General features: G+C 39.7%; 1 protein-coding gene across 14 annotated transcripts in view; it reads left to right on the forward strand.

Annotated features, from left to right (window-relative positions):
• Nucleotides 1-20,667, forward strand: part of UNC80 (unc-80 homolog, NALCN channel complex subunit) — a 215,364-nt gene that overhangs the window by 179,782 nt on the left and 14,915 nt on the right. For 13 of the 14 annotated variants that reach the window (XM_038585614.1, XM_038585612.1, XM_038585619.1 and 10 more), the window contains 9 exons: nt 3,290-3,490; nt 5,626-5,749; nt 6,705-6,830; nt 8,063-8,186; nt 8,908-9,114; nt 12,070-12,254; nt 12,895-13,060; nt 14,442-14,621; nt 18,758-18,896. In XM_038585614.1, coding sequence (XP_038441542.1) covers nt 3,290-3,490; nt 5,626-5,749; nt 6,705-6,830; nt 8,063-8,186; nt 8,908-9,114; nt 12,070-12,254; nt 12,895-13,060; nt 14,442-14,621; nt 18,758-18,896 — 1,452 coding nt within the window. The remainder of the gene's footprint in view (nt 1-3,289; nt 3,491-5,625; nt 5,750-6,704; nt 6,831-8,062; nt 8,187-8,907; nt 9,115-12,069; nt 12,255-12,894; nt 13,061-14,441; nt 14,622-18,757; nt 18,897-20,667) is intronic. The other variant, XM_038585623.1, reaches the window with a different exon arrangement.

The raw sequence follows: 20,667 nt of genomic DNA on the forward strand, positions 1-20,667 counted from the left end.
ATGACTTACATCAGTGTCCTGGCACTGAATTGATGGAGTTCAACAGATACTAATGCTAATGAGCATGATCCAAATACTATGCTAGACGCTGGGAATGTAAAATAAAGTCCTGGTCCTCACCATGACCACGGTCTAATAGAAGAAGCACGCATAAGAAAAGAACCACAGTGCATTGTTGCGAGTACTATATACACCATGTTTGTCTATCTATGTATTTATTAATTTACAAAATACTTAAGGCAACTTAGAAAATTAAACAGAGGGGGGGGTGCCTGGGTGGCTCAGTCGTTAAGTGTCTGACGCCTGATTTCAGCTCAGGTCATGATCTCAGGGTTGTGAGATGGAGCCTACATCAGGCTTTGTGTTCAGCAGGGAGTCTGCTTCTCTCCCTCTCCTACTGTGCCTCCGCACACTCTTTCTCTCCCTCTCTCAAATAAATAAATAAAATCTTTTTAAAAAAGAAAATTAAGCAAAGGGATAGAATATACAAGTTAGAGAGTCAAAACAAAGTAGAAAATTAGCAAGGAAATAATTATGTTTACAATAACATCAATACAGGAAATCTATATGATTTGATCAGATTAGCTGCTATTCATGACCATAAATTTGATTTTGAGCTTCCAAGTTGTCAAAGCAATGAGGAGGAAATGACCAATTATAAAATCATAGTGTTGGTAAGATAAAAACAACTAGTTGTTTGATAAAAAATTACTTTTTTTAAAATACAAAGAATAAGAAATGTCTCCTGGTTGGTGTTTGCTAAAAGGAAAGAGTGGTGTGATGAACAACACCCGCGTGGTAAATAAAGTGTTAGTTTCACATGGCTGGATGCCTGTCAGTACTGAAAGTTGGCGTAACATCATAATACAATTCATCAAGAGCAACCTATCTGAAGCCAAGATAATGTGATTTAAAAGCACAATTATTTCATTGCCTATTGCAGGATAGGCAGATTTTTTACTGCCAGGAAACAGACTCAATGACCACTATTAATGCAATTTCTCACAAGTTTTTGATTAAAAAAGGACCTGCCATGATCTCTGGCCAGAGATATTCTGTGTTGCTAAGTAGGGATAGACCCATATGCTCTGCCTTGCACCAATCAAGAGGGATAATTTAGGCTTTCTCTTATGAGTTAAATATACATTTGGATACATGTAACCGTCAGAACTATGGACACATAGGTGGTGTTTAAAATCATAAGAATGGGTAGTACCACTCAAAGAGAGAAGATTGATAAAAACAGGAATGGCTTGATATAAGAGGAGAAATTTACCTGAAGTATTTGTTTTTTTTTTTTAACTTTTTTATTTATTTATGATAGTCATACAGAGAGAGAGAGGCAGAGACACAGGCAGAGGGAGAAGCAGGCTCCATGCACCGGGAGCCCGATGTGGGATTCGATCCCGGGTCTCCAGGATCGCGCCCTGGGCCAAAGGCAGGCGCTAAACCGCTGTGCCACCCAGGGATCCCTACCTGAGGTATTTGATTCAAGCCAAAGCACCAAGAGGCAATCTGTAATCCTGTGTTAGCAAAATATATGGCTGACTGTAAGGATCTCTGATTAGATAGAGTCTCTGCCCTAAGGGAATTTAATGTTTCATATGCCTAAACCAGAGCTGCCAAAGCAGCAGTATATATAGCAGGATAATAAGGTCCGCAAAGTCTCTCTCACCCTCTCTCTCTCCTCTCCTTGCCTCCTTCTCTTCAACTCTCCCTCTCCATTAGAAAATCTCTTGTGTTCTCACCGGGAAATGACATAGGATTTTTTTTTTTTTTTTTTTTTACCAAAAGATTATCTATGTGCTAGTACAGCAAAGATTATATTAAAGGAAATGTTTGTGTTATGCTCAATGCAAATTCATTTTTTAACACCAGCAGGGATTAGAGAAATTCAGGTAGTAATGCATAAAATGACTAAAATTCAGTTCTAAATACTGTTCTTGTGCTTAAAATAGACAGATTGATGCTTTCTCAAGCATTTCTCAATGTTATCTATAAAATAATAAGGGAAAAGAAATATGTGCATATAGACATGCTCTTATCCATCATACGAACTAAAAAGTAAACAATTTTCTGCATGGCACATTTGTGAGAAAGAGATAAACAGAAGAACATACAGGCTGTTTAAAATTATTTAAGACATGCACATTCAGGGATGCCTAAGTGGCTCAGTGGTTGAGCATCTACCTTTGGCTCAGGGTGTGATTCTGGGTCCTGGGATCAAGTCTCACATTGGGCTCCCCACAGGGAGCCTGCTTCTCCCTCTGCCTGTGTTTCTGCCTCTCTCTCTCACTCTCTCTCTCTCTCTCTCATGAATAAATAAATAGAATCTTTAAAAAAAATAAAAAGTAAGACGGATATGATTTATAGAAAGTAAAGCAAAGTAAGAGTGAGTTAGGATGGTTGAACTTCATGTTTTATAGTTAATTAGAAAATGGTTTCTTTGTAAGGAGACAGTTGAGAAAACATGATACATGCATGAGGGAGGAAACCTTAAATACCCAAGAGAACAGCAAATTCTTGGACTTTGGAACATGTGGTGAATCTGAAGTTTGGCACAAAGAAACCAGTGTGGATACAGTGTAGACAAATAAGAACTCCTGCTAGCCAGGGATCAGATCTGATCAGTGTTCCTTGGGAATATTGAGACACTTTGCCTTTATATCCATTGAGATGGGAATTTAACAGATAATCTTGATCAGAGAGTTGACTTGTTCTTAGTGTCATGCAATGAGATCATAGACAGTATGTATGCCACACAACGCTCAAGTGAAGTGGGCAGTTTGGTATGGGAAGATGGATTATCTTCCTTTGTGATATGGAAAAAAGGGATAATTTACAGATACAGATGAATTGAATTGATGGGATCATGTGGAAAGTTTCTGAATGGTCCCCTTTTCTCAGGAAAATAGAAAATGGTATTAGCAGAGTGTGAGGTTCTATCTGAAACTGTGTTGTAGGACTGAGGGAAAAAGAAAGTATAATTCTCAAGAGGAATAAGTAAGCAGACGAGAGGCCTACAGTAGACCTGCTTTGCAACACTAAGGGTGAGCTTGTGATTGGAAATCATGAATGTTAAATGGTGCTGGTTAGCATGTTTGTGAATTTCTCCCCAGCAAACTTCAGCTCTGTCTCTGTAGGGAAAGATGTAAATTTAACCAGAGGGATTGTTTTCTTAGATAAGATAAATGATAGGGGAAAGGTACAAGGAGTTTGAACTTATGTAAAAATTACTGATTTTAATAATAAACCATGTTTTTTAAAAATAATCTCTGAAAAAATTTAGGTTGGCAGAAATTGCACACTCTCTTCTGAAGCTGGCACCATATGACACCCAGACGATGGAGAGCCGTGGGCTTCGGCGCTACATCATGGAGATGCTACCCATTACCGACTGGACAGCCGAGGCAGTGAGGCCAGCCCTTATCCTCATTTTAAAGAGATTGGATAGAATGTTCAACAAAATTCATAAGATGCCTACTTTGAGGTGAGCTGTTGGTATTACAAGCTTCAAAGTTAGGGTTTGTCATCTTTTAAGATGGTGGTGCAATCCGGAGTTGAACGAATGACTTGAAAGTTTTCTGTTGGTATTTGTGCATAGCTAACCAGGTATATGAATGCATAAGTAACAGGGTCTACGTTTTGAAGAAATAATATATTCTTTAAAATTATATGTGTTCATCTTGAAAAATCTGTTCATATCTTAGCTATCATGTTCTTCATCTGACACACATAAGAAATTCAGTGAGTATCCTTCAATTTCTTTTGAAATAAGGCAAGGTGTGCCTTATGAATAAAACAACTGAGGAGAAAAGAAAAATTAATTCAATGTTCAAAGAATACTGGCTTTAACAGAGTATTTTAGGTATCAGTTTGAGAAGTGACAAATCTTAACAATAAGCAGCCACATAGCCTCTGAGAAAAATCCCAGGACTAGTAACAAATACTAAGTTTCACCATTTCATCTAATTCACAGTGGTATTAAATTAACATTATTACCCTTAATCTCTGTTCAGTAACCTGAAGTATCCACTCTCTATGCAGGGATGCCTCTGAACCAGACTGCCTGGAGATCTGAGTCCAGTTTGGAGACCAATGAGCAGACAGTTCAATTGGTTAAATGCCAATAAACCTACTAACTCAGAAATGTCAAATTTGAGTTAATGAGAACATTTTCTGTCCCTTTAAACTTAACTCCAATTCAGTGCAGCTCTTGCCTAAGAATTTGTGGCACTTAGCATTCAATTTGTTGGAACTTATCCAGGTTTTAGCCTGTGTTCTTGTTCATTTATGCAGCCATCAGGAGTTGTTGGATTTATAAAAAAGAAATTGAAAGATTTCATTCCAGTAATTGATACTTTGTTCCTCTGTTCCTTTTTAGCATGATGAATGCCTACACGTTATTTCAAGATTATTTATTTCAGTGGCATGGAAATGTCTGTCCTTACCACACACCTACTTTTTTTAGTGGCCCCAATGGAACATTTGTGCCTATTGGCAAATGGCATGTCTTCTCATTCTTAAAAGGGTGTGCCAAAATAAATTCTTTTTCTTAAATAACTTTGTATATAAAGATGTCAGACATCTCCATAGGCTGACTCATTTGTCATATAATCAAGCCCAGTTGTAAAGAGCATCATGCTTCCTAAAAGTAGATGGGTCAATTGTAGGTAATTTCTTTGGGGTACATCCTAAGAATTTGAGGTTGCCTTGGATTTAATTTCTTCAGGTGATCTCTGCTCAACAAGGGAAATGTTGACCAAAATTGACCTTGTGTTACTTGAGAATCAGGATGTCAACATGTCCTCATTTACGAACATTTCCATTTTGTCATTGTAGATGATCCATTTTTATAGGAAATATAAGCTTAGAAACTGTTTCCAGGATAATATTAGAAATAGCATTGATATCAGTAAAACCCAACCTGTTTATTTGGGGGGCCACGGAGATGTCTGTTTTGGGTACTGAGACAATTACAGACTGCATTGACTTTTATTACAGAAAATCCCATGTTCATCTAATTGGGTTTAGACTTATACCATTTATATGACCATAGAAAGTAGCCAAAAAAATCTCATTTCTTAGGAGGCCAAGAAAGAACACTTTTTAAATGAACGGTTTTCTTCTAATGTCATGTTTTTGGCAGGAGGTAAACCATATAAACCTAATCAGTTGTGTCCTGGTATAACAGCTGACAAGATCAATTGCAGTCTAATAAATAGGTTACAGAAACGCAGCCTTGTGGTCAGGTTAGTTCTGTTGGGAGTAATGGCCCCTGTGACGGGTTTCCTAAAATTGTAGTCTTATACCCTCTGTCAAAGCTGAAACCAGGGAACTTAAAATGCAACCCATTCATCATCTCTGTTTTTTCTTCAATAGATTTTGTCTCATTAGTCGAGTGGGGCAGGAGTGCCTCTGCCACGTTTTCAGTATCTTCTTCCCTTCCCAGTGTGCTCTGTGCTTTTGGAACAACATGGGTAAACTTCATCCCGTGTGAAGCACTTTGTTGTCTCAGACACCTGTCCTGTCTTAGATGGTGTCAGAATCACTGTCCCATTCACTTGTTTCAGACTGACTCCAGAAGGGAGCCACGCTGCTAATGGCTCCTATATTGTATTCCAGGCGACAGGTTGAGTGGGAGCCTGCCAGCAATTTGATTGAAGGGGTTTGTTTGACACTTCAGAGGCAGCCAATCATATCCTTCCTGCCTCACCTTAGGTCACTGATCAATGTCTGTGTCAATCTGGTGAGTAGCCAAGTGGCAACCTTATGAAACTTTGCAAAATTTAACTCTGCTATTGATTTCTCTGAATTGAAGATTTACAGGTCAACCACTTTGTGCCCCTACCTACCCATGAAAACAGACGGCTCAGGTGACACTGAAAATAGTGAGGTACATTTCAAGGTGGTGCGTGGGGAGATGAGGGGGCCCATCCCTACGCAAGTGGGATTTTGGTGTGCTGCTTCCCACGCACTACTTTGACAATTTGCCTCTTTAAGTTGCGCTGAGAGTTGAGGGCTGCCAGTTGGAGAGTGGGGTGGTGGAGACCGCACAATTGGCTAGAAGTTGAGGTAGTCTGGGGTGGGGGAGCTTAAAATGCAAAGAGAATTTTTTCCGCTTTTTTAGTGCAAAATGATGATATGAGTTGGCCAGTCTAGGATCTAGGGGAAGAAAAAAAAACTTTTTTATCGTTGATGTAATATCTAGAGTCTGGTCCTCACAAGGTTTTGTACGATGTAGAAATCATGTTAGAGCATTTCATTGAGTAGGATCTGCTGCTTAACTAGTTGAGCAATAACTCTATAGCTGGAATGCCTAGTGCAAATAGAGCTATGCCATCATCATTGTCAGTACCAGCTCCATCAAAAAATGTGGACTGCCTTCCTTTGAATCCACCAGTAAGTATGTCCAATCTCCTGATTAGAATAGTTTTTGGTTCATCTCTCATTATAAGCTATAAGCAACATTCTACAAAACCTTGGCTGAATCCAGTGTCACGTGTGATCAGACTCCAGACATTACATGCCTTCCAAAGGAGGCGACAAGAACAGATTGAAAGTAACATGTCCAACCTTCAAATTTCTATTATGATCATTATTATCTTATTATCATCATTATGATTATTGAATGAGACTCCCTTACTCCGGTCGCATGAAATTGCAATAGTCAAGGCTGGTCATGTGCTCTGTTTGTATTTCAGGTGATGGGAGTGGTAGGACCTTCCAGTGTTGCTGATGGATTACCCCTTCTTCATCTCAGCCCTTATCTCTCACCACCTCTGCCCTTCAGCACAGCTGTTGTCCGGCTTGTAGCATTGCAGATACAGGTGTGACTGCCTTACCTGTTTGTCACGCTCATTAAGTTGCTCGTGGAGGCACCTGATCATGGTGTTCTCTTCTTTTTCTGCAAAGGCTGGGCAAAATCTGTGAAACAAAAGTGTAAACATCTCCCAAACTTTTACGGGTTTGGAGCGTCAGTCCTGAGCTTGGCCCTAAGTTGTGCTTCTGTAATTCTTCTCGAGATCTCAAAAATAGCAGAGTCATGTGGTCCTGCCACAACCCCAGGAACCACTTGCGTCATTTCAAATTGCATGTGAGACCTCAGGAAAATAATGATTCACAGATAATCAGCTCACAATTGTTAATTAAAAGACACAGTAGTATTCAAAGTCTGGTTTTAAATTCTTCATGGAAAGAATTGCAATAGAACATTCTTTCACGTGTTACTGCTAGACTTTGAATATCTAATTTAATGATTGTGGGTTGAATATTGTGGTTGTTTTCCTTTTTTTTTTTCTTGTTCTTTTTTTTTTTTTACTCTCCCAGTTATTTTATTTCTTGAAATTAAAATAATTATTCCCAAGGCAATAAGTGCAGAATGCCAACTCCCCTGCCTCTTGCTGTGTGTCACCTAATTTTAGAGAGTGGTAGATCATCAGAAAGCTCTGTGACTGGTGGGAAATATGCAATTGATGTAAATGGGCAACAATGCAACCATTATCTGACAACTTAGCTCAACGGTCCATCATCCAGAGAATGGGTGATGGTAGAAAAGAAACTAAGCAAACAATGATCCCTAAAGTGATTCATGTTAATAACCCGCGTACAGAGATCATTTCTTTCTCTCTATATTACCTATTCCTTTCTGGTTTGGGGAAGCCCTATACAGAGGTCAGAGGACTTTTAAATAACTACCAAATGGGACAGGTGGCAAGTTCGCATTTTATTCTTTCTCTTTTATCTCTAAAATATTTATTGGTGGACACATGGAGCAAATGAATGGGGATATGTGGTGGTTTTTGTACCAGACCAAAAGTACTACAACAACTTTGCATTTGATATTCAAGATGTTGCTGTTTTTTAGGTACATAACTCTCAGTTATGTCAAGCAAATGGTAAAGTATCAGTTTTGAGTGAATCTTGTACGCAGCGCAATTGAATTCGTAGTTTCCAGGAGCAGCCAACAGGGAGTCACCGTCTCCAGCGTGCTGTGTAGAAACAAACATACCGAATGGGTGTGAGGATCAATTAATCTTTGTTTTCTATTATTGCTGCACAGGCTTTAAAAGAAGATTTTCCTTTAAGCCATGTGATCTCTCCATTCACCAATCAAGAGCGAAGGGAGGGGATGCTTTTAAATCTACTCATCCCATTTGTGCTCACAGTAGGATCTGGAAGCAAAGGTCTGATTAATTTAACTAAAGGAAATTTATCATTGTTGTTTTCCTAAGTGTCAGGCTGTTATTTCTTATTCTTTTTCCCATGAAGGCCATCACTGAATTTGATGTGAATGATTTAAACAGGGTTATCCTAGGAAATAGAGTTTTTCTTTCGTTGCAGTTTAGCGACCCTGGGTCGAGTTTCTCTGCTCCACTTCTTAGAAGATATGTCCTTCAGTACAGCAAAAATTGGGAGAACATTATTTCTGTTAAGAAAATGGTATTACCTGAAATACAGCATGGTACGAATTGACAATGAGTGGACTTTATAATCTACTGCCATCAGGGTTAGCATAATAAACCCTGCTGCTGCCATTACATTCCAATATATTTTCATTACTCTTCCTTCTTGGGGGATTTTTCTTTTAGGAAGAGCTTATCTCAAATATAAAGACAAAACGTTATGAGTATTTGAGCAGAGAAAAGAAAGGAGATTGAAATGGTAAGCAGAGATTTGGCTAAGAACACAAGCTCTCGGGTGTTGACTATGGAGAAAACTACCCAGTATCAGGAATGTGGTTTCTGCCCAGAGGAGAAGCTATACTGGGTGGGCAAACACCCGAATGTCTAGGGTGCTCTAGTTTGCAATTGGAAAGAGAGCTGAATTTTTCTGGGTCTAATGTGGGAAGTCGGCCTTGTGACGGGCTTTCCTTTCCACTTGCCTCTCGCGAACTCTGCTCTGTAGATAGCCCATGGCTGGAACAGCCTGAGGTGCAGCTGCTCTTGCAGACGGTCATCAATGTGCTCCTGCCGCCGCGCATCATCAGCACATCGAGGAGCAAGAACTTCATGCTGGAGAGCTCCCCCGCCCACTGCTCCACCCCAGGGGACGCAGGCAAAGACCTGCGTCGGGAAGGCCTAGCAGAGTCCACCAGCCAAGCAGCCTACTTGGGTGGGTGCTCTCCCCTCTCCCCTCACCCCTACCACTTGTGTGTGTGTGTGTGTGTGTGTGTGTGTGTGTTAGATGTGTAATGTAAGTACTTATTGAGTTACATTACATCTTGACTTGAAAACTCTTTTGAAAGACCTCAGTCCAGAAAGTATTTAAAGAAGCCACTTGAGCAAGTAAGAGACATCACCCTTGCAAAAGAGTCTATAAACATATGCCAAAAAAACCCCAAAGTTTTTTCCTATCTGTGGTGCCTTTATTACTTGGTTGTTTTTCTAACAGCATCTGGACATGTAAGGAAGGCATTTGCAGTAAGAATTCCTCCTTGCTGGTTAAGTATGAGATCACTAATGAGGTTATCCTTGGCAGCTGTTATCAGATGTAGACTGAGACTAGTATATGGGGACACAACTCATGGGACTCATTGGTCTGTCCCCTATATGGAGCCCCTCGAGGGGGGCAGTGAGACTTGGTGGCCCAGCAGTACAGCCCACTACTAGCTATTTTTCTTCCCTTACGATATCATCTCTAAATCTCCATCTTGATTTTCACTCTGGTGGGGCCAGTCGACTTGTTTTCCCCCCAGAGGCTTGCCAGTTTCCTTCCCTGCTTCCACTCCTACTTTTCCATCACCCCACGCCTGCCTCTAACTTGGTCCTGACTCACACAACACTGGAGATCCAGCCCTTGGCCCTGAATGAACTGAGCCTAGGGGATGGGAGGGGGGTGTGGGGAAACACTCCTGCCATATCTCTGAGAATAAGGAGTACTGGCAGCAGGAAATCTCAAAAGCAACAAGTTAAGAAGATCGTGCCTGACATTTTTCAATTTATCGAAGTAGATTGTGGTGTGAGGAGTAGAAGATGAACCATACATACTGGTCAACACAGGTCCTAGGACTTTGGAGTGTGTGAGGTGTTTGGACCATATCATAAGGGGAAATATTTGGGGCACGTGCTGGCTCAGTCAGCATAGCATATGACTCTTGATCTCGGGGTTGTGAGTTTGAGCACTACATTGGGCATAGCGATTACATACATACATACATAAATGTAAGCATTTGAAAATTATGTGATTGACAGTGAAAATGAAAAGGGAAAAAAGGAAATAAGAATGTGTTTGCACAGGACCTACCCACATGGGGCTTAATTGCCAAAGCCATGAAAATATGGAGTTCAAAGAAAATCTAGATTCTGGGACAGTTCTCTGCATAAGGTTTGGCATTGCAAAGAGGATGCTGGAGACAGAGGGCTTACCACTTAAGGCAAGGAGAGGAGAAAACGCTTGGCGAGTTCACCCTGCTTTCTGCTTTTTTAATGAAGGTGGATCCTTTGGTTACTTGGCCAGGCTACTGGATCTCTGTTTCAAATTGATTTTTAGATTTATTTTGAACACTTACTGTGCACTAAGCAGTGTTTTCTATACTTTGAAACCTCACAACAATTCTAAGAAGTAAACATTCTTCTCATTTTAGGAATGAAAAGGCAAAGGCCTAAAAAGGTTGAATAACTTACCTAAAGCCACACAGTTCATAAACAGCAGAGCCAAATTTCAAATCCAAGCCATCTGGCAACAGAGTCCCCGCTCTTGAGCCCTTTGTTATCCTGTTTATGTGCTGGGCTGACGGAGGTGAAGGTGGAAAGCAGAATGGCAAAAACCCAAAGAAGACTAACAGGCACACGGCAGTAGAAATGTCACTAAGCTCAGAGAAGGGAAAGAGGAGTGTTGGGTTTTGTCTGTTTGTTTAATTTAGTCGAGGGAAAGGAATTGGGATGAATGATTGCTGTGAAAAATGAGATTTTGAGGAAGGGGAGGAGGCGGAGGGGTAAAGAAGACCTTATAACATCTCTCTTTGTGTTATATGGCATGGTTTTCCCCCCTAGAAATGTCCTAAATAAGTGATAAAGGCGTGTGTGACTTTGAAGGCTGAAGGGAGTTGGGATTCTGTGTGTCTAATTGCTGAGATGGGCCTTAAGACACGATCAAGAAAGCCCAGTTTCCCTTGACTGCCCCATAGCAGACACCATGCGGTGAGCTGAGGTGCCAGAGGATGCTCCCACGATAACGTTTGACATCCTTATGATATTCTGGTTTGTCCCGAGACGCTGTTTGGGAAATCTTCTTCCTAAAAGAACAATAAATAAATGCAGATGGTGACAGGGCTTCCAGAATCTAGGGAGAAAGAGATATTGTAAAAGAACCCCAACAAGGTTTAGTAATAAACATGACTTCCACCATGAGAGGAGAGAAAGGAAGGAGGGAGGATGGAGTTTTTTCATCTGGAAGGATATACTCAAACACGTTTTCCTGGTTTCCTCTGAGGAGCAGATGAGGATGGGGCCAGAAAGGGAGCTGGGAAGGGGAAGGCCTTGTTCTGTTTTAACTTTGTGCGTTTCTGCATAGTCTGATTTTACTTTAAATAACAAAAATATAGTATTGCTACACTTAAAAGAAAAAATCTTTTAAAACACCCATGTTTTAGCTTAGGGGTGAGTATATTTCTAGTTTTATATATATTTATATACTTATTATATATATTATATATATTTATATATATTATTTATATATTATATACTAGTATATTACTAGTATATTGCTAGTATTACTGTGAAGCCACTATGACAGAACTTCCAGAAAGCAAAATATTAGCCACGCGTTATGTTTATAACACATGCCCTTTCAGTGCTATGAACACTTTGCCCGGGTGTTCCAAAATAGTAAAGGTACTTAAGAAAGGTGGCTGTGTTCTCCTAATCAAGATCAGAACAGATCAAAACATCCAAATGTTTGTCGTGATGTCAGAACACTCGCTCAGGAGTACACGTAAGTTCTTGGGAACATGGAGCCAATTTAGAAATTCAGAAAAATCCTCTCTGACGCATAAAGGGCTGTGGATGTGAGCAGGTTCTTCTGAAGCCCAAGTATGCAGGCTTACTATTCTCTCTTCCTGGTGTGAAGCGCTGAAGGTGATTCTCGTCTGCTTTGAGAGGCAGCTGGGAAGCCAGTGGTACTGGCTGAGCCTCCAGGTGAAGGAGATGGCTCTGCGCAAGGTGGGAGGCCTGGCCCTGTGGGACTTCCTCGACTTCATCGTGCGGACCCGAATCCCCATCTTCGTGCTCTTGCGCCCATTCATCCAGTGCAAGGTGTGGTGTGTGCTTCTCTCAGAAGTGACAACCCCCCACCCCGGGATGTGCTCTTCTCCAGGTTAAGGCAGGGTTGTGGCAGCAGTGCTCGAGGGATGTAGGATGGCCAGTTAGTAGGACCTGTTGGGACCATGCTTGTGAGAAAACAGCTCAAAAACAGATCCCAGAGGGTAACATTTCATGTCAGAAGTCCCTTCACAGTGAGAGACTTTATTTTAGTCCCTAAAACTCTGCTCTCTCTCTACTCAGCCCTGCCTCCTAGGGAAAAAGAAAAAAAAAAAAAAAAAAAAGATCGGCCCAATGGATGATCTGAAGAACGTTCTCCTTTCTTCAGTGACTTGGCACAGATCTGATTATAAATAAACATGAAAGAGACAGAACACTTAAAGCATGTTTCCTCCCCTGAAATCCTCATGATTCAGCTACTGTGTTGTTATTTTCATGCCCCAATTTCCTGGGGGCAGCGACTCAAAATAATGTATTGATTCAGAGCTTCCTGTATAAAGCCCCATTCTAAAAACTTCATTTGCATTACCTTATTTAATCCTCACAACCAATTATTGGACAGATAGGTACAATAATTAGCCCATTTTACAGCTGGGAAATATTGAGGATCTGAGAATCCATGCCTTCCTTTCAGCTTCTGGCCCAGCCAGCAGAGAATCACGAAGAGCTTTCTGCACGGCAGCACATTGCTGACCAGCTAGAGCGACGCTTCATCCCACGCCCTCTGTGTAAGAGCTCCCTCATTGCTGAGTTCAACAGTGAACTAAAAATTCTAAAAGAGGCAGTTCATAGTGGCTCAGGTGAGTAACCATGGGGTGTTTTGAATCCATTTGGCACGTGAAACCTACACCCTACAAAGAATGCCTTTGTCCAGGTCACCATTCTCTTTGGAACCATGTATGAGTTAACCAGTAGACTTGACCATGGGATCATTGTCAGCAACAAAGCAAGGGGTATCATAAGACTTGAATTTTACTCTCTTCTAAACATATTTTTCAATCTCCATTTCAGAAGTTAAGCTCTTTCTTGGCTATTTAACTAGAAAAAAAAATCTTGAAATGCTTGCCCTTTATGGAAAGGAGAGGGGGGATTCACATTCTTTGAGCATCTATCATACGGGAGATGGTTTCATAGGTGTTATGTCACTTAATCCACACAAATGCCTATAAGGTGCATAACTGAGAGTCCCTTACAGAATGAGGAAACTGAGACTCAGTAGAGAATAAAGAATCTACTCACCTGACAGTGACCACAGGGAGGGGACTTCGAACTAATATGATTGCTTACAAAGCCTTTAACTTTTACAAATCAGGGAAGGAAGGGTTGAATTAGAGTTGGCAGGCTAGGAGGTCCTTTCTGTATATTACTTAAAAGGTTTTCTTGTGGGGGTTCTTTGTTTACTTTTTATAATTATTGACAGTAAATTACTAGCAGGGAAAACAAATCATTATCTGCCATTAGAGGGCAGTCATTACCCATAAATAGACTATCATACATGTGGCCTTTTTTTTTTTTTTTCTTTTCTAAAATATATTATTCCTGGCAATGTCTTAAAGACCAAGATTTTGACAAGTATAATCTTACTGAAAGCTGCAGAGTGCCATTCAAATATTCTGCTTTATAATAAAATAACCTGACACATTCAAGGGGATATTTTAGAAGTCATAATTTCCAGAAAAGGAGAACATGAAAGCAGTTTTGATTACGTATTCTGATTTTGATTGAGAAGTTCCTATCAGACAATGCATTTATTACTCCTAAATGCTTGTGTCAGGAAAGGTATATTTCTCAGGAAAATCTGCCAAGTTGGAAGCTTCAATTCATGTCAAAATTATTTTGCATTCTTCCAGCCTTAACATTTGAAAGCAAAGCCATGAGAAAGGAAGAAATGTCAAAGCATTTTATGTTATTAAAGATGCTACATTCCCACAAGGAAGCTATTCAATTACAAATAAATCAATAGCTAATTCTTCTTCTCCTTTTCCTCCTCCTTCTCCTCCTTCTTCTATCTCACTTCCACTTGATACTTTATCCTAAAGACCATTTATCTGGGACAAGCTATTTAACTGATCTTTCCTAAAAAGTACAAGTAGCCTTGACATGAGGGAGGAATTTGAAGCCAGCATTTGTTTTCTTTCAAGACCCTCACCATGGATTTTCTTTGGTCTTTCCATCCCCCAGCCTACCAAGGGAAGACATCCATCAGTACTGTGGGCACCTCCACGTCCGCTTACCGCCTGAGCCTGGCCACCATGTCCCGCTCCAACACGGGCACTGGCACTGTCTGGGAGCAGGACAGTGAGCCCTCCCAGCAGGCTTCGCAGGACACCCTGAGTAGGACCGATGAGGAAGATGAGGAAAGTAGGTCACCCCGCAGAATGGGGTAGATGTGGGGGTGGCATGTGTGACACAGCATGGCCATGCAAATGAGGGCTTGGGAAGGATTTAAGCCATTCTGACCCTTTGCAGTTCTGATCCCCTGGTCATTTTTTACAAAAAGGTTTTGAAATGGAATTGTGGGGCACTTGAGTGGTATAGTCGATTAAGTGTCTGACTCTTGGTTTCTGCTCAGGTCAGGATCTCCGGGTCATGGCATCGAGCCCCACATCAGGCTCCGTGCTCAGCATGGAGTCTGCTCGAGACTCTCTCTTCCTGTCTCCCTGCCCTTCCCATTTGTGCTCTCTCTCTAAAAGAAATAAATCATAAAATAAAATAATAAAATAAAATAAAATAAAATAAAATAAAATGGAATTGTGACTGATTCCATGATTCCTACTGCTTACTCTTCTATAAATTCCTCAATAGCTCTGGTCATTTGAAAGGAATTCAGAAAAAAGAATAAATCTTTAGTGACCCCTACATTTTTTTGAACTTATATATTCAACCATTTCCACTTACTCTCATTTAAATCGTACTTAAGTAACAAAGGGAAATGTTTATTCCTTTTTCTCCTGGCCATCCGGCTTAGAGGGTTGACCAGCATTTACGTGACCCCATTGGACAAGGAAAACCAAGCCACGCATATACTCAGGACTCAGAAAGTTGGCTATACTATTTAGAATGCAAACCAATAGGGGCTCCTGAGGGACTATAACCCAAAAGAAATACAACCCAAATTTGAGTTAAGAGTGTCCCTAATGACTGAGGTGGTCCAGGAGCTTCCAACACACATGCATAAGATTTGGTGTCATGAAATGAGGGAAAATCCAGTTGAGAACATGCTTCATATGTATGCCTAATAGGAGTGGGTTTTAAAAGTAAAAAGTAAACTGTTCAGTTAAATACTGCAGTCATTTTATTATTTTTATTGCCTTGATTATTTTCCAGTTGTGTTTTAAAGACATTCTGATATAGCATTTATATAGCAAAGTGTGCTGTCAGTGCCTTAAGAATGAAGAGGACAAAATCTAGATCTTCACTCCGAGCCTCTCCATATCAAACTACAACACAAAGCCCCCTCTCTAAACTAAATTAGAAGAAATAGGAGTGGAGGTTAGAATTTTAATTAACTGAGATGAATGAAAGTATTTTAATACCCTATTACAGTTGGATGTGGAGGAGAGGGAAAGAAATAAATGCAGTAACATTTCCAGATTTCATTTCAGGGTTTATCAGATAATGAAGTGATGATCATATTGTCCTTCACCTGAGCTACAGATGTATATTTGTTTCTAAATCACTCCGGTCATTGCGCATGGAAAAAAATCTTCAAATTGTAATGGGAAATCTTGAAAAATCATGACCAAGAAAACAAAATGAGAGAGATAAGGATCAGTTTTTATATTCATTTAGTCCTAGTAATAGCTCAGAACTTTAGTAATATCTGTTTTTCCTTAATGCTTAAACTAGTGTCTCCAGGCAATTTTTTTTAATTATGAGAAATGTTACCACCTATCTTTAGTAGAGCTAAATATCTTTAGTAGGTAACCTTATGAATAAGTAGATGACTTAGCCAGCAGGAAGGAGATAGGGAAGAAAAATAGGACATAAAGAGAGATATCACTGACTGGGAGCCAGCACTTACACACTGATGAACACAAAAATTTTTTTTAAAGATTTTATTTATTTATTCATGAGAGATACAGAGAGAGAGAGAGAGAGAGAGAGAGAGAGAGAGAGGCAGAAACACAGGCAGAGGGAGAAGCAGGCTCCATGCAGGGAGCCTGACGTGGGACTCGATCCCAGGTCTCCAGGATCATGCCCTGGGCTGCAGGTGGCGCTAAACCGCTGAGCCACCCGGGCTGCCCTGATGAACACAAAATTTTTGCTAATATCTCTGCTCTTAGACATCACAGCCATCCCAGTGAAAACAGAGTCACTAACAAATGTGTGATTGTGATGTGCATGTCTATTAATTTATATTAATTGTGCCTATGTCTCTGCCTATGTCTCTGCCTCTCTCTCTGTGTGTCTCTCATGAGTAAGTAAAATCTTATGGGTGGGTCTAAAAGCCAGATGGTTAAACTATTTTCCCATTCTATCATCAGACCTAACAGGTACAAAATGAGCAACAAGAAAGTATGAGAGAAAACACATTCTCTGAGATTTTATTTTTATTCTTTTAAAAAATTCTATCTATTTATTTGAAAGAGAGAGAGAAAGAGCACAAGCAGGGGACAGGGGTAGGGGGAGAAGCAGACTCCCTGCCAAGCAGGGAGCCCGATGTGAGGCTTGGTCACAGGATGCCAAGATCGTGACCTGAGCTGAAGGCAGACACTTAACTGACTGAGCCACCCAGGCTGGGCTCTGAGATCTTAGATCTAGTCCTGTAGTGGAGAGGATAGATATTTTCAATAAAGAACATTTAACAAAAGGGTGAATGGAAGGCAGCAGCACATAATTAATCATCAAACAAATATTGAGAGACTGTTAAGAGACATATGAGTTTAAATGGGAAAAATCAGTGAGAAATTGGAAAGGACTTTGTGGAAATAGCCTTATTTACCTTACCATGTTTTTCATGTTTTCAAGGCACATTTGCTTATTCCCTTCTCTGTGAACACACCTAAAAAAGAAATACCATTCTGTAACATGAATTAATCTCAAGTCAGTCATTTTATAACAAATTAAAATTTCTGGCACTTTTCATATACACCTTTTTTTAAGATTTTACTTATTCATGAGAGACAGAGAGAGAGAGAGATAGGCAGAGGGAGAAGCAGGCTCCACACAGGGACCCCGATGTGGGGCTCGATCTGGGACTTTGGGATCATGCCCTGAGCTGAAGGCAGATGCTCAACCGCTGAGCCACCCAGGCATCCCACCTTTTTGGTTCGAAAGTTTCATTAGAAATATGACCACTGGGGATCCCTGGGTGGCTCAGTGGTTTGGTGCCGGCCTTTGGCCCAGGGCGCGATCCTGGAGACCCGGGATCAAGTCCCACGTCGGGCTCCCTGCGTGGAGCCTGCTTCTCCCTCTGCCTCTCTCTCTATATATATATATCTATCATGAATAAATAAATAAAATCTTTAAAAAAAAAAAAGAAATATGACCACTTGGGGTATTTTAAATAAAGGATGTCAGATGACCTTACATGGTAGCATCAGTTCACCACAACGCTACTTTAATCAGAATATGTTTAATGTTCCGGAGCGCTTTGGTGGCTCACTTGGCTAAGTGTCTGATGCTTGGTTTCGGCTCAGGTCATGATCTCGGGATCCTGAGATAGAGCCCCATGTACCTGCAGAGCAGGGAGCCTGCTTCTCCTTCTCCCTCTGCCTGCCACTCCCCCTGCTTGTGCTGTTTCTCATTCTGTCAAATAAATAAAATCTTTAAAAATAAATAAATATATACACACACACACACACACACACACACACACACATATATATATGTTTGCTGTTCAGCAACAAGCAACATTATTCACTTAAAATGAGGCTACTTTGTCACAAATACTGTGGTAAAGCTAACTTTCATATAGATTTGAACACATCAATTTCTGCTTTCACCAAGAAAGTAAGACTACATGCATAAAATTTAAAGCTTTATGCATTTCTTTTTTAAATTTTATAGGTTTTCAAATATTTTCCCTAAAACTGAAGTGGTCTCGCCCTCAGCAGTCTACAAATCATTAGATGTACTGAATGTAGTCTTTGAAGGTCAAAGAAATACACTTGACTCATTCAATAACCATATTCTTTTTTTCACTATTCTCAGAATGTTTACAAATTTTCAGTCCAGCTTTTCTGAAATCATTAATTTCCAGATGCCTCTTGACTTTCACAAATAATTTACTTGTAAAAATGGACAAGAAATTTGTATTTATTTCAGGAAGGCTATTTGAGGGTGGGAGATGTGTGGATGTGAAGAGTTGTTTGTCCCTTTGTACAGATTAAAAGCTGAGACCTCTGGGAGTCTTACATTATAGTCTGTAAAAAGGGACAAATGATAACTTAGCTTTAGAGATTGCCCTAAGTTGGAACCCAGGTACAACTTGGTTTGGGTCTTCTGATTGACCTGGTAGTTTTATAACACTCTATCCCTTTGTGCCCTATCAGATGACTCTGTAAGCATGCCCAGTGTGGTAAGTGAACAAGAAGCTTACCTCCTGAGTGCTATTGGAAGGAGGCGGTTCTCCAGCCACGTCTCTAGCATGTCTGCACCTCAGGCCGAGGTGGGCATGTTACCCAGCCAAAGGTAAAGAGCCACAGATATCTTATACTCTGCATTTTGGGGGCAAAGGTAGAAATTCTGAAAATTCACTTTTATTATTCTAAAATGGACAAAAGAGAAGCAGATGATCATGTTTTTATGTAAACCAGTCAACAAAGGACTTTTCAACCAAAGTCATGCAGGCAGCAGTTTGCAGAGAGTTTTGTAAGCCAAACCAGTAGAAGGGGTCCCAGATTCTGATCCAAGCATTGTTTCAACTTATAAATTCCCTGGAAGTAGATACATGGTCTTTTTTCTGGTTGTCAAATGACATTCTCATATTTCACATATATCATGTGTATAGGACTAGCTTGATATATGTGACAAAGTTGAGACTTTCAGTATGTCATTAGTATTTAGTTGGAGGTAGTGATACTTAACCAAGCAGAAAAGGACCTATGCCACTATGTGTGACCTTGGGCAGGCATTTAACAAGAGCCAACAGCGTTCTTTTTTGTGAAATAAGGAGGTTAGCTAAAGTGATCTTTATGGTACCTTCTCTATAGTTCTATGATTCCATGACTAAACATTTTAAGACATTTTCTTTATACGTTCTCTGCCCTCTAAGAATACACATTAAAAAGTTCATATATATACATATGTATACATATATATAAATATATACAGAAAATGATCCAACGTAAGAGTCAAAACATTGTCTATTTCAGAGCCAATGATATTTTCACTTCAGGAACTAAATTCTTTCAGAGTTGGCCTTATGTGTTTCTGGCTAATTTCTTGTGTATTTTTAATACCTACAGATTCAATGTGGTATACTTCATATGTGGAAAATAATAAAAATCAGAGCACATTCTAATGTTCAGATAAAATCGGTTTTATACAGAAATAATTACCTTGTGCCTAAGACCTTTAGCAAATAGTTCATGAACTTTACAGATGAAATAAAATTTGTGAATAAAGCCTAACTTTGGAGAATATTAAAAAAACAGGGGGAAATGACAAAAAAATGATTAATAAGTAAATTGCATACTTGCAAAGAAAGCAGTATCTTATATACTATTTGGTTATTACAAAAATTAATGATATATAATGGTTACTATCATTGCAAGAGATTGTTTCACCTACCTTTTGCTAATTTACCTTTAAAAAGGAGGTCTTTTAAATAAAATGCACGAACAAAACTAGAACTAAACTATAAAATGTCCCAAAAAAATATAAAAGCATTTGATATTAGTGTCTACCAATTCATGTGAAAGTTTTATTTAAATTAGAGAATTGTAGGAATTTAACATAGAGGGTTTTTTTTGTGATTTACCTAAACTAACCAGACCATTCCCTTTGTACATATTCATTAAGAAATTAACTTGTTTCAAGGGAGAAAATTTGGTCTCTTATGGATATGTGGGAAATCCAGAAAAATCATATAGTTCAGCCCTTTGGGTTGACTCATATTTTGGAAGGCTAATGAAGGCAGTAATGTCTATGTTAGGGAAAAGGAGCCTCTCTCTGGAGTCAGAGACTATTTCTACAGTGTACAATTAGGTAAACAATTTAGGAGGGCAGGTGCTCCAGCTTTCTAAATAGTTTAATTCCATTCAATTTAATAAGTGTTTATTGAGTACCTTGTGGGTGCTTGCTTAGTTCAATGCTGTCTAGTAAAGGAGAGAAAGAGAAAGTATGACACAGTTTCTGTTTACAAATCCCCAAATTAGCTGCATCCAAATAAATCAATAAACCATTTAATTATTCTCTCACCAACCTGACAGGTTTCTTCTTTTGGCATTTACAATTGAGT

The sequence above is a fragment of the Canis lupus genome, chromosome 37 (assembly GCF_011100685.1).
Source record: "Canis lupus familiaris isolate Mischka breed German Shepherd chromosome 37, alternate assembly UU_Cfam_GSD_1.0, whole genome shotgun sequence".
Classification (NCBI taxonomy): domain Eukaryota; kingdom Metazoa; phylum Chordata; class Mammalia; order Carnivora; family Canidae; genus Canis; species Canis lupus.